At 36.2% G+C, this 12921-nt stretch overlaps 1 protein-coding gene across 1 annotated transcript in view; it reads left to right on the top strand.

Annotated features, from left to right (window-relative positions):
• Positions 1-12921, top strand: part of SYNE2 (spectrin repeat containing nuclear envelope protein 2) — a 332142-nt gene that overhangs the window by 99421 nt on the left and 219800 nt on the right. Inside the window, 6 exon segments of the mRNA XM_032875225.1 lie at positions 746-883; positions 7677-7841; positions 8449-8558; positions 9572-9734; positions 11095-11173; positions 11449-11636. Of these exon segments, the coding sequence (XP_032731116.1) occupies positions 746-883; positions 7677-7841; positions 8449-8558; positions 9572-9734; positions 11095-11173; positions 11449-11636 (843 nt within the window).

Below are 12921 nucleotides of genomic sequence, written 5' to 3'. Positions count from 1 at the left end.
ATAATCAGAATTACAATAATTATGCCTGGGTTGGCTCGTAAAACTTAATCTTTTTATTTGTTTGTTTGTTTGTTTTTAAAAGTAAGCTCTACTCCAAACGTGGGGCTCGAACTCATGACCCCAAGATCAAGAGTGGCATACTCTCCCAACTGAGCTAGCCAGGCACTCCAACTCATAAAATTTAACTTAAAATGCTGCCAATTATGATGAATAATGTTTGAAATACTATCTGGAATTGAAGACTCTTCAACACTAACATTTTGCACAAATCTGAGTCAAGGAAAGCTTTATTTACTAAATTTTTACAGGTAGGGACAGAGTATTTTCTAAGGTCCTTTGACTTGGGCAGCACTGGCTCACGTGCAGTTAATCATAGACATGTTGACACATGATCGCTGCTGCCGTATAGTTCTCTCTTCCACTCATCCTTATTTTGTCGTGAATCCATGTTTGGGGAGGACATACCAACTCACATTTTCCATGTGGCATCAGGAGTTTTCCTGTCCAGCTGGGTAACCTAGCCAACCACTTCCAGTAGAAATCCAGCAGTACTGACATGAGACACAAGCTGTGACCTTTTGTTACTGTGATGGCACTCAAGTGATCGGGGTGCACTGACGAAAGACACCAGAGCAGTGAGAGGATCCATTTAAATGTGACCTATAGTTATAGACCTTAAAATAGCGGATAACATTTCAGAAACTAATCTAAAATTTCTGTCTTTAAAATATTCTTCCGATTGTAGAGTCTGCTGTCCTTTTTGGAGTCATTCAATGAAGAGAAAAAGCCCTTTTTGGATATCCTGCCAGTAAAAAGGAATCTGGATGAGCTGGATGAAGATCAGTTACAGTTGAGAGAAGCCTGGGACGGCCTCACCTACCAGGTTACTGTGTTATACTGATTGGAGGAGCATTTTCGTGATGCAGCTTTGTTTGTTGGATGATTAGCCTTCCATGAGAAATTCTGTGAAAGAGTAGATGCTACATTAGAACTTTGGGAGAGTATTCTTTTATTTTCTCCATAGCCTCATTTGAGGAGTGATTAAGATTTAATAGAAATTTATAGCGTACTGCTTAGAGAAACCGCTTATCCAAAGTTTTTATATTTGTCATCGGTGATTGGTTTGATTATCCAGTAGATTATCTATATTCTGATTGACCTGCAGCCTCATCTCTACTGAGGACCAGTGTCATGTGTCACTATTAATAGAAGCTTGAAGGGGATCAGGGACAAGCCTAGAGAGAATGTGTGAAGATGAACATGTATGTGTGTCTGAATATATCTATGTGATTTCAGTTGTTTGCAGTTGATTGGGATTTGTGTTATGACCCAGGATGTAGTGCATTTTTTGTTTGTTTGTTTTAAAGATTTATTTATTTATTAGAGAGAGAGAGAAAGAGAGATAGTGAGAGAGAGCAGGGAGGAGAAGGAAAAGCAGGGAACCCAACGCTGAGCTCAATCCCGGGATCCTAGGATCATGACCTGAGCCAAAGGCAAGCACTTAACGGACTGACCCACCCAGTGCCCAGATGTAGTGCAGGTTGGTGTATTCTGTAGTTATTTGATACAGCTTGCTTGCTTTTTTTTTTAAAAGATTTTTATTTATTTGAGAGAGAGAGAGTGAGAGAGAATGAGCAGGGGGCATGGCAGAGGGAGAGGGATAAGCAGACTCCCCTGCTGAGCAGGGAGCCTGAGTAGGGCATGATCCCAGGACACCCAGAATGACCTAAGCTGAAGGCAGATGCCCAATCCACTGAGCCACCCAGGTGCCCTTGACATAGCATTCAACAGATATCAGTTAAGATAAGGTGGTTGATAGTGTCAGATTATCTATGTCTTGAATGACATTGTGCTTAGTTCTATCAATTGCTGAGAGAGTGCTATTAAATCTATAGAATCATTCCTTTGCTGCAGTCAGATTTTGCTTCATGTATTTTAAAACTTTGTTATTAGTTGTGTATGTTTATGATTGTTATGTCTCCCTGATGAATTACCACTTTTATTACTGTGAAACATTTTTGTTTATCTCTGGTAATACTTTTCTTTTTTTATGTCTACTTAATCTGATATCAATATGATCATTCCATTCTTTTTTTTTTTTTTTAAGATTTTATTTATTTATTTGACAGAGATCACAAGTAGGCAGAGAAGCAGGCAGAGAGAGGAGGAAGCAGGCTCCCTGCTGAGCAGAGAGCCCGATGCGGGGCTCTTTCCCAGGACTCTGGGATCATGACCTGAGCCGAAGGCAGAGGCTTTAACCCACTGAGCCACCCAGGCGCCCCTGATCATTCCATTCTTAAGCTGTCTGTGTGATATATCTTTTTCCTTCATTTGTTTTCAATCTATTTGAGTCTTTATATTTAAAATGCATCTCTTATGGGCAGCATATGGTTGGATCTTGCTTTCTTATCCATTACGATAATCTCTACCTTTTAGTTGGAGAGCTTCGTTAGTTAATATTTAATGGAATTATTGATATGATTCAATTTGGGTATATCATTTTACTCATTTTTTCTGTTAATTCCCTCTGTTTTTATATCTCTATTCTTGTCCTGCCTTGCTTTATCTTAATAATTTTTAGAGTTTCATTTTAATGTATCTATTGGCTTTTTAGCTCTACTGCTTTGTATCAGATTTCTGGTGAGATTACAATAAACATTTAAAAATTTTTACAGTCTATGGAGTGCCTGAGTGGCTTAGTCAGTTAAGTTTGCTTTCAGCTCTGTTCATGATCTCAGGGTCCTGGGATCGAGCCCCACAATGGGCTCCCTGCTCAGTGGGGGGTCTGCTTTTCCCTCTCTCTCTGTATTCTCTCTCTCTCTCTCTCTTAAATAAATAAATAAAATCTTTAAAAAATTTTCTTATAGTCTCTTTATACAACTTCTAAGTCATTGTAGGTAGATAACTTTTTTATGTAGAAATCTTGCAATTAAATTGATTCATTTATTTGTCATTCTTTATGCTCTACCTTCTTTATATATAAATATATATATATGCCACAAACATGTTTTAAAGCCCCCAAAACCATGTTATAAATTTTTGCTAAAAAGTCATACATTTTAAACAAATTAAGAGAAAAAAAATGTCTCTTATATTTATCTAGATGTTTATCATTTCCAGTGTTCTTCATTCCTTTCTAGAGGTCTGAGTTTCCATTTGAACTCATTTCCCTTCAGCCTGAAAAAACTTTAACTTACCTTATAATGCAGGTCTGGGGGAACAAATTCTCTTAGTTTTCTTTTATTTCTGAATGTCTTTATTTTGCTTATATTCCTTTTTTTTAAGGTTTATTTTTTATTTAGGTTTTATTTTTTACTTTAGAGAGAGAGAGAGAAAGAGAGGGCACAGGGTGAGGGGCAGACAGAGTTGGAGAATCTCAGGCAGACTCCCTGCTGAGTGGGGAGCTGGATGTGGGGCTTGATCTCCTGATCCTGAAATCATGACCTGTGCCAGAATCAAGAATTGGATGCCTAACCTACTGAGCCACCCAGGTGCCCGCCTTCATTCTTTTTTTTTTTTAAACATCTTTATTGAGGTATAATTTACATGCCATATGTTCTTTCATTTTCATATGTTCATTCATTTTAAATGGATAAATTAAATGATTTTTGGTGAATTTACAGAGTTGCAACAGAGATTTTGTGGTCAGCAAGTCAAAAATACTCTTTGGCCCTGGGAAAGTTTTTTGATACCTGCTCAAGCCTCTTGGCTATCAGGAGTGCTAGCCTGTTTTCAGAATACATATTTCACATCATTTTGGAAGGTTGTTAAATAGTCAGATTAGCTTAAAAGAGCCACCCTCTCCAAGTACCTAATTTGGGAGAATTGACAAAGCTCTGGAAACCTTCCCATCAAGGGGCAGGACTCATTGCCCTGCTTTGAAACTGACCCTTGCAAAGGGCAGTATCTCTCGATTACAAATACTCAACAAAATGGGAGAGGAGGAAGATATTGTCTGTAGAGTTAATGATGTTCCGGGCGGCAAAGACCTGGCCTGATTTTATTGAGTATGATTTGGAAAAAGTGCCCAGAATAATGAAAAAAACACTAAAAAAACTATTTTTGCAAGAGTAAGTGCCGCAAATTGATAATAGCTTGAAAATCCATTCCTTAGTTGGATATAATAGAGCTCATTGTCTTGGTGTGGCGAAGGAGACATACTAACTTTGAAGACATCAGGTGTATAAAAGTCAATACCATTTAGACAGTTTCTGGTTCAGTTGTTTGAGCACACAGTTAACTCAAAGCATCACAGTGAATGGTTTCATTTTAAGCCAGCTATGCAAAATAGCAATATTATGTTATTTTGACCTGACAAGATCAAGGCAGACCAGATACAAATTTCAGTCCAAATACAAAAGTAATTTCCAAACTTAAGAAAGTGTGGAGCCACTTTTTTCTGTGGTAAGTGAGAAAGAAGAGAAATAAAAGGTGAATATCATCTTCTACCTCTTATGACCATTACACAGAGAACAGCTCCCAGGAAGAAAGAAAACGTTCTATTCCAACCAGAATGTATACAGCTTTCTTTTAGGTGTGAAAAGATCATCAGTTGAACTAGAGCTATTGTTCTTAGCCTCTCTTTAACTCAGTCATGTAGCAACTTTCTGACTTATTTTGGCAAACACACAAATAATTTGGGTATAATGAAAGAACATATTAAAATTTCATAATAATGAAAAATTTTTTCATTCTTTTCCAACTGGAGGCTTAATCACATACACTTAATGATTTAAGATTGTAGAGTTGCCTTTTGCCCTATGTTGTTTGAGAAGATAAACTTACAAGCAACGAAAGTAAAACAAAATGTGACATGATATTCTTTACATGTGGAATCTTTAAAAAAAAGAGTCAAACTCAGAAACAGCAAGGAGAAAAGTTGTCAGGATTGGAGCGTAGAGGGAATAGAAGTTGGTAAAAGGGTACAAACTTCCAGCTGTAAGTTGAGTAAGGTCACACAATGGCTGTACTTGATTAATACTGTATTAAATCATTAAAATTTGCTAAAAGAGTTGAATTTAAATGTTCTCACCAAAAAAAAAAAAGATAAATACATGAAGTGATTGGATGTGTTAATTTACTAGATAGTGGGAATCCTTCCACGAAGTATGTGTATCAAATCACCATGATCAACGCTTTAAATATCTCACAGTTTTGTCAATTATACCTCAATAAACCTAAAAAAAGAGTAAACAATGTGAGAACTATAATATTTAATGCTTCTAGTTTATGAATAGTTCCATTTGACTGCCTTTAAGAACCCTAGTTTTTTGCTCGTTTAACATCTTTATACTTGGGTATTTACTCATATGTTTCTTTTTGATATTTGCCCTGCATACAGTGGTACCCGATAAACATTTTTCAGTCAGTCAGTGATGAATCAGATAACCCTATTCTTCTAAAAGTGTAATTTTGCTTTTTCTTTCCTCTGTTTAAAATCAGTTTAAGAATTGTGGCAATTCATTCAGTAGAACTATAATGGAAAGAGAAATACAGATTTAAAACTCATGCTTTCTTTTTCTTTTTTTTTAAACTCATACTTTCATTAGGGGAAGTCATTTGAATGAAACACATTATAAATTGTGCTTGATCTTCGTGGGGGTAGGTCTCTTTGGAATGAGAATGCCGTAAAAACCAGAATAGAGCTGTGTGAGTTCAGATAAAAAACCACAGTCTTAAAAATTTTTTATTTAAATTCAATTAATTCATATATACTATGTTATTCCTTGCAGAGGTAGAGGTCAGTGATTCATCGATTGGATAGAACACCCAGTGCTCATTACATCATGTTCCCTCCCCAGTGTCTATCACCCAGTTACCCCATCCCTTCACGCCTCTCCCCTCCAGCAACTCTCAGTTTTGTTTCCTATGACTAAGAGTCTCTTACGGTTTATCTCCCTCTCTAGTTTCATCTTGTTTTATTTTTTTCCTCTCTGACTGTTGTGAGGTGATATCTCATTGTAGTTTTGATTTGCATTTCCCTGATGTTGATCCTCTTTTCATGTGTCTGATAGCCATCTGGATGTCTTCTTTGAAAAAATGTCTATTCATGTCTTCTGCCCATTTTTTAACTGGATTTTTGTTTTTTTGTATGTTGAGTTTGATAAATTCTTCATATATTTTGGATACTAACGCTTATCAGATATATCATTTGCAAATGTCTTCTCACATTCTGAAGGTCACTGCTTAGTTTTGTTGATTGTTTCCTTTACTGTATAGAAGCTTTTTTATCTTGATTAAGTCCCATTAGTTCATTTTTCCTATTGTTTCCTTTGTCTCAGGAATTTAGGAAACAAAACAGATGACTGTGGTGGGGGGTGGGGTGGGGGGGTGGAAACAAACTGGGAAACAGACTCAACTATAGAGAACAAACAGGTTTGCTGGAGGGGAGGTGGGTTAGATGGCTAATGGGGATTAAGGAGGGCACTTGAGATGAGCAGTGGGTGTTGTATGTTAAATAATGAATCACTAAAGTCTCCACCTGAAGCTGATATTACACTGAATATTAACGAACTGGAATTTAAATAAAAATTTGAAAGACAAAAAATAATTAAAAATTAAAAAAAAAAAAAAGAAAAGAAAAGAATTCCCTGCATCATAATCAGTGTTATTCCAGGGTCTTCCCTGGGCCCCTATGTTTGGCTCTGTTATATTGCTGACCTCAGTTAACTGTAACCATGTACTTTGCTTTCCCCACTACATGCTTCAGGCAAGACTTGTAGTTTTTTGTTTTTCTGTTTTTATATTTATCTGATTGACCCTTAGATATTGAGTGTTGTGTTACTTACTCTTCCCTTCTTGGCACTTGGATTTGGGCAAGGCCCTACTCTTACTTTTATTTACTTGTTTAATTTGTGTTTCCTTCAAGACCCATGCCCTCCTTCCATTTCCCTTTCTCCCTAGGCCACTATTGTGATGTGCTTAAGGTGAATCTTTTTGTTCTGTATGTCCTCGCAAAATACATATTATATTTGTATGCTCATGTATTTGTAAATTACGTAAATCGATGTTATATGTTATTCTGTTTCTTAAATTTTTGAGCACGTATATTTAAAATGCTCCACTGTTCCAATGTACATCTAATTTGTGTCTAATTGCTGTATGTACTCTATGGTGTGCAACCACCACATGCCCCTTCTCCTTTCTGGAAGATTTTTATAGCTCTATCAGCTATTAGCAAAATAGATTGTTAATAAATGTTTGTGGAATGAATGAGTGAGTGAATGAATGAATGAATGAACAAACCAGTCAATCCATTCGGGAGTGAGTTCTGAGGGTCCTTAGTGGGGAAAAGATCCAGGTGGAAGGGACAGCAAGACTGAACACCTTGGGAGTGCAGTCAGTGTTTGGAGAAATAAGTAGTTGGCGTTTGTGTGACTCCTCTGTGTGCACGGAGTGGTGGGAAGGCTGAGAAAGCAAGAGCTTTATTTATTTATTTGAGAGAGAGAGAGAGAGGATGTGCGAGTGAGGGAGGGGGAGATGTAGAGGATGGGGGAGAGAATCCCAAGCAGACCCCCCCACTGAGTGTGGAGCGTGTGGTGGGGCTCGATCTCACCACCCTGAGACCAGAGTCAAAACCAAGAATCAGTTGCTCAACTGACTGAGCCATCCAGGTATCCCCAAAGAAGTAAACTTTAGAAGAGCGTCGACTGAAGCACAGATTTTTGTTTTTTCAGATTAATATGTGGGAAACAGAGCTGAATCATGCCTTGCCCTCACCGCTATGTCAAATTGAAGCCTGGCTCCAGAAGATAGAGGAGCTTATAGATGAAGATTTGCCCGCTTCCCAGGATTACTGTGCAGCCATGGCTCTAATACAGGAGAAAATGACTTTAATCAAGGTTAGAATATAAAAAAGAAACATGGAAAAATCTATGCTTTGTTAGGGACTGTTCTTGAGGAAGACTGTCCTAGGGAGAAGGGAAGGAAATACAGTGGGTATTTGAGGATGGTTCAGAACGATTCCCTTGGGGATTTTTGGGAGCCACAGATACCTTCACTTTTTTCATGGGCATTCTGCTAGTTCAAGCTGGAAACAATAAGGTAGAGTCTAGTCAGTTCTAAAGCAATTGAAAAGCTTGACCAAAAAGGAGGGAGGAGACTGGTTTAAAATGTGAGAGATTGAGTTCTCAGTAAAGTGGCCTGAAGGAATTTGATATGTGACAATTATAGCATGTGAACCCACAAAGGAGTGGAAAAGAAATCCAAAAATAAAAGATTTCGATAATGCTTTTACCGAAGAAACTACAGTCTGCCTCTCTGTAAAATGTTCCAGTTTAAAGCACTTACGATGAAAATACTCATTCGCAAAGTTTTAGTTAAAAAAAAGTAACGGCTTTATGATTTTTTGGGGGAAAAAGACATGCCCAGAGCAAATGAGATGAACAAACCCCCAGTTACAACGAGTGGTAAGAAGTCTGGTTCATGTCCTGCTGAATTTCCTTCCAGAGTCTGATGGATAAACGTGATTGTCATTCCAATACTCTTCTGGCATTTGAAAATGGAGATGAACATTTGCCACCGGTACCACCTAAGAAATTGGAGGAAATGAAAGGACGGTTTGTAACACTTTACCTTCACCACTGCTGAGACCATTCATGTTTGAGCGCTAACACGAGGCTGCAGGGACCAGAAAATGACACATTTTTCGATACTTTCTAACAAGTATTCTTGAAATCTTGATGAATAGTACCTTCAGGTTCTGGGTGATAGTAACATTATATCATGCTAACCATGCTTCCTCTCTCAGCAGATGATGGTGATGGGCAAAGTTCTGAATGTGGAGTCAGGAACTGAGCTCCATATCGGAGTTGTGATGACTTTACTGTCTTTCTGAGGGTGTGCCTCATTTGTAAATACAGGAAGACGATAATCACCCGGTTCATGTCTCACAGGGATACTGGGTGAAATGGGAGGCGGTATTTGAAAGCACTCTGTAAACTCCAAAATAGGATAAACAGAGAGATTATTGAACTCATGGTTGTCCACCTCCGCTCTTCTTTTCTCATCATTCATAAGTAACTTACTAGAATGATAATGAGAGGGCGTTAGCTTTAATAATGAAAGCTGTTTGAATATGTAAATGTTGAAATTATAGTTGAGTTCAGTTATAGAAAAGTTTATAAACTGAGTAGAATATTTTGGAGATTAACATTTATTGTAGGATTTTTTAAATAGGGGAATCGTTTGTTCAGAAAATGTTCTGTTAGATGTTTTTGTCTCAGGAGGAGTTGTTTTATATTTAGCCACAATGTTTGTTTTATTTTGGGTTTTTCTGTTTGTTTGTTTTGTTTTGTTTTTTAAAAAAAAGAAGAGTTGGGGCACCTGACTGCCCTGGTTGGTAGAGCATGTGACTCCTGATCTCAGGGTCCTGAGTTCAAGCTCCATATTGGGCGTAGTAGAGCTTACTTTAAAAAAAAAAAAAAAAAAAAAAAGATTTGAGGATACATCTGAGTTCCATGTGTTTAAAATAAAAAGCCAAAGACCCAATATTTTTAGAAATGCCAAACAGATTGTCTCGCATTCGGGGAATAATATTAAGTTAAACTCTAAAACCTGCAATATTTTCCAGAATCAACAACATTTCGGGGAAAAAATTCATTCCACGTCTAGAATTTCATTACTATAAGTGCTCAGTTCTTGGTTTGCTAGATGAAGTCAAATTAAAGTTGGATGTTTGGAACATCAAATATGGGAACAAAGAATCTGTGGAATTGTTGCTGGAAGACTGGCATGTAAGCTTTTTACTTTGTGTCATAGACGAGTATTCTCCATGTCTGGGAGCTGGGTTTGCATTTTTCCTTGGCACAGTTTCCCTTCCCCTTTTCAGGTTTTGAGATGAGTTTTCTTGGTAGCTTTCATTAACTTAAAATTGCCTGGAGAACAGAAGTATAGGTAGTCACATAAACAGACAGTGGGAGAAGGAAGAAAGAGAAAACAGCATTATTTACCTTACCAGCGGAGAGTCGGTTAGCCAGGCTAATTAACATAATAGTTGGAAGATGTTTCAACGTTATTTCTGTTAACAGTTCCAACTTTCACTTGTTTAATATTTTTTTCCCACTCAGATTCATGGTTTCATTCAAAAATTAGTTTTTTTCTTAGAACATTTTGTCTTAGCCTTTCAAATTGTAAGAGTGGGAAAGACAGTATATTTTGTCTTGAAGCTTTTCTTGGAGAGGGGGTTTAGCTCTTGCAATTTATAGGGAAAAAATGTTGCAATGACTTAAATATATACATGGTCATCTGTAAATTAAAAGCATCCTAGAAATGTCATATCTACAGTTAGGACTTATCATTCTTTCTGTTCCCTTCTTTGTGGAATGAGAGCCCAAAAAGAAAAATCCAGGATTGTATGTTGCAGTGCAAAAATTGAAAAACATGTTGAAGAGAGATTTATTTACAGTGAATGATTTAAACACTATACATTCCCGAATAGGAGGCATCATTCTAAATTAGACTAGGTTTTGAATATCTTTCTTTCTTTTGCTTTATTTGATTTTTCATTTTTCCATTTAAGTAATCATACCATTGAGGCCTAATAAGTGCACAATAAATAGGAGTTTTTAGTTAACTCTGTATTTTTCCATAGCAGAGTTTGCTTGCGTAGGACACATAATTTGACTAATGGCAGTGTCTCAAATGTTTTTATGTGACGTGTGGTAACTATTTATAGCATACTCTAATATGTCTAATAAAAATTATTCAGTATTAATAAAATGTGCAAAATAAGAGAAACTGATATAAATTATGCAATATTAATAAATACATGAAACAGGAGATTTTGAAAATTCTGTACTTCACTTGTCTTTTCCTGCAGGAGGAAAACCACTCTAGAACTCTATCACTACAGTAAGATAAACTTTGTCAGGTCTCATACGTGCGTAGTGTTCATGCTCCTACTTCTATTTCTTAGGTCTTAACTGTCTTTCTTCATGACCTGCTCTTCTTTTCTACCCAAATATACAGTATTTAGGCCTTAAAGAAATTTTGGTGCCTACGTGTTTCATCAATATTTATGTCTCTATCTGGATATCATGGCACATTTTAAATAGTAAAAAAACTGTCAATGTATTTTTTTCCTTTCCCTCCCAGAAATTTATCGAAGAAAAAGAATTCCTAGCTCAACTTGAAACTTCCTTTCAGAAATGTGAAGAAATCCATAAGAATTTAGGTAAAGCTGTACAGTTACTTTTTGATGGAATGACCATCACTTAAAAATAGCATTTTATCTGTTTTGCTTACTTTATACCTTCATGTTTTAGGAATTGGTTTTACATATTGGTTTGTTTTTTTTTTTTTAAACCCTTGCATTCACTTTTAATATTATTGAGTATTTATTTATTTCAACACTGTCAATTAATATACAAGTATTTTTCTTAAGAGTATGATTTTTATTAATAATAAACTGTTTTCTGAGATTACTTTCTTGTTTTGTTAACATTATAGCTGGTGAATATCAGGATATTAGTAAAGAATATACCATGGTGGAATATAATGTTTGTATGTATAAAAAATATATATATAATGTGAAATCCACTCTACAAAAAGTTCTGACATGTTGGGCTACTTATATGGAAAAACTTCGCTTACTCAAGGCTTGTTTTGAGGAGACAAAGAAGGAACAGATTAAAGAGGTATTTTCAGTCTAATGGTACCTCCTCAGTTTTACTTTTTTTCTTTTTTTTTTTTTTTTCCATTTTGTTTGGAGATCCTCATTTTCAATCCAACAATGAGAGGCCAGGGAAAGTAAACATGACTCTTGGAAAAATTCTTTAAGGTATTGGAAAGAGTGTAGTTTCTTTCTAATATAATTGCCAAAAGGAAGTTTTCTCCTCATTATAGGTGTTAAACACACACACAGTGTAGTTTTTGAAAGATATATTGCTAAGTTCTTTGGAAAGAAAATAGAAGACTTGGAGTATTTGATAGCTTATAGATACATTTAACTAAAGTTGATATTTTAAAAAGTTTTATTTTTCCATTTGGTTGAATACATTTCAGCTCTAAAATCTCTGAGTTTCTAGAGGAAGAAAATGAAAATACCTTAGACTTATGTGGAGAGGCATGGAAGAAATTTCAGTGTCATTCATTATTCTTTTCATTTGCTAGTCATGTAATAATCTGTTTTATGATTATTCTTTGAGGAAGCTTTTCTTTCTTTCATTTGTTTTTCCCTGTTGCGAATAGACATAGACAGGTTAAACATTTTCCAAATAGAAACTAAAGTTACTCAGCTGAAAACAGACTGTTTATATGAAAGTAAAATTTGTGATACATGTAGGAATGCAGGAAGAATATTTGAGGGGTTAGTGAGTCATTCTCCCTGTTCCCTGTAGGATACTACAAATCTCAGTCTTTGACTTTCAACACTCATGTGTTTAAAGATTTTTTAAAAAGTTTTTATTTAAATTTTAGTCGGTTAACATACTGTGTAATATTAATTTCATTTGTACAATGTAGTGATTCAACACTTGCGCACGGCACCTAGTGCTCATAAGGACAAATTCACTCCTTAATCTTCCTCACCTATTTCTCCCATCCCCCCAATTACCTTCCCTCTAGTGGCCATCAGTTTGTTCTCTATAGTTAAGAGTCTGTGTCTTGGTTCCTCCCATCTCTCTCTCTCTCTTTGTCCCTTAGCTCATTTGTTTCTTAAATTCCACATATGAGTGTAATCATATGGTTTTTGTCTTTCTCTGACTGACTGACTTTGCTTTAGCATTATACTCTCTACCTCCATCCATTAAAGATCTTTTATGAAAATTCACATAACTGAGAAAAGTAACACATTAATCCTTGCAGTTCCCAAACTCTGTGCTGAGGTGTCCTGAGCTGCCAAAGAGGACTTTCAAGATAATTTAACATTTGAAGGAGACACACGATCAGTCTGTTGGGCACCATGCAGCAAATAACTACTAA

This window comes from Lontra canadensis, unplaced genomic scaffold (assembly GCF_010015895.1).
Source record: "Lontra canadensis isolate GAN:19392208 unplaced genomic scaffold, GSC_riverotter_1.0 scaffold55, whole genome shotgun sequence".
Lineage (NCBI taxonomy): Eukaryota > Metazoa > Chordata > Mammalia > Carnivora > Mustelidae > Lontra > Lontra canadensis.
The sequence above is the reverse complement of the archived record's forward strand: the minus strand, read 5'-3'. Positions and strand labels throughout refer to the sequence as shown.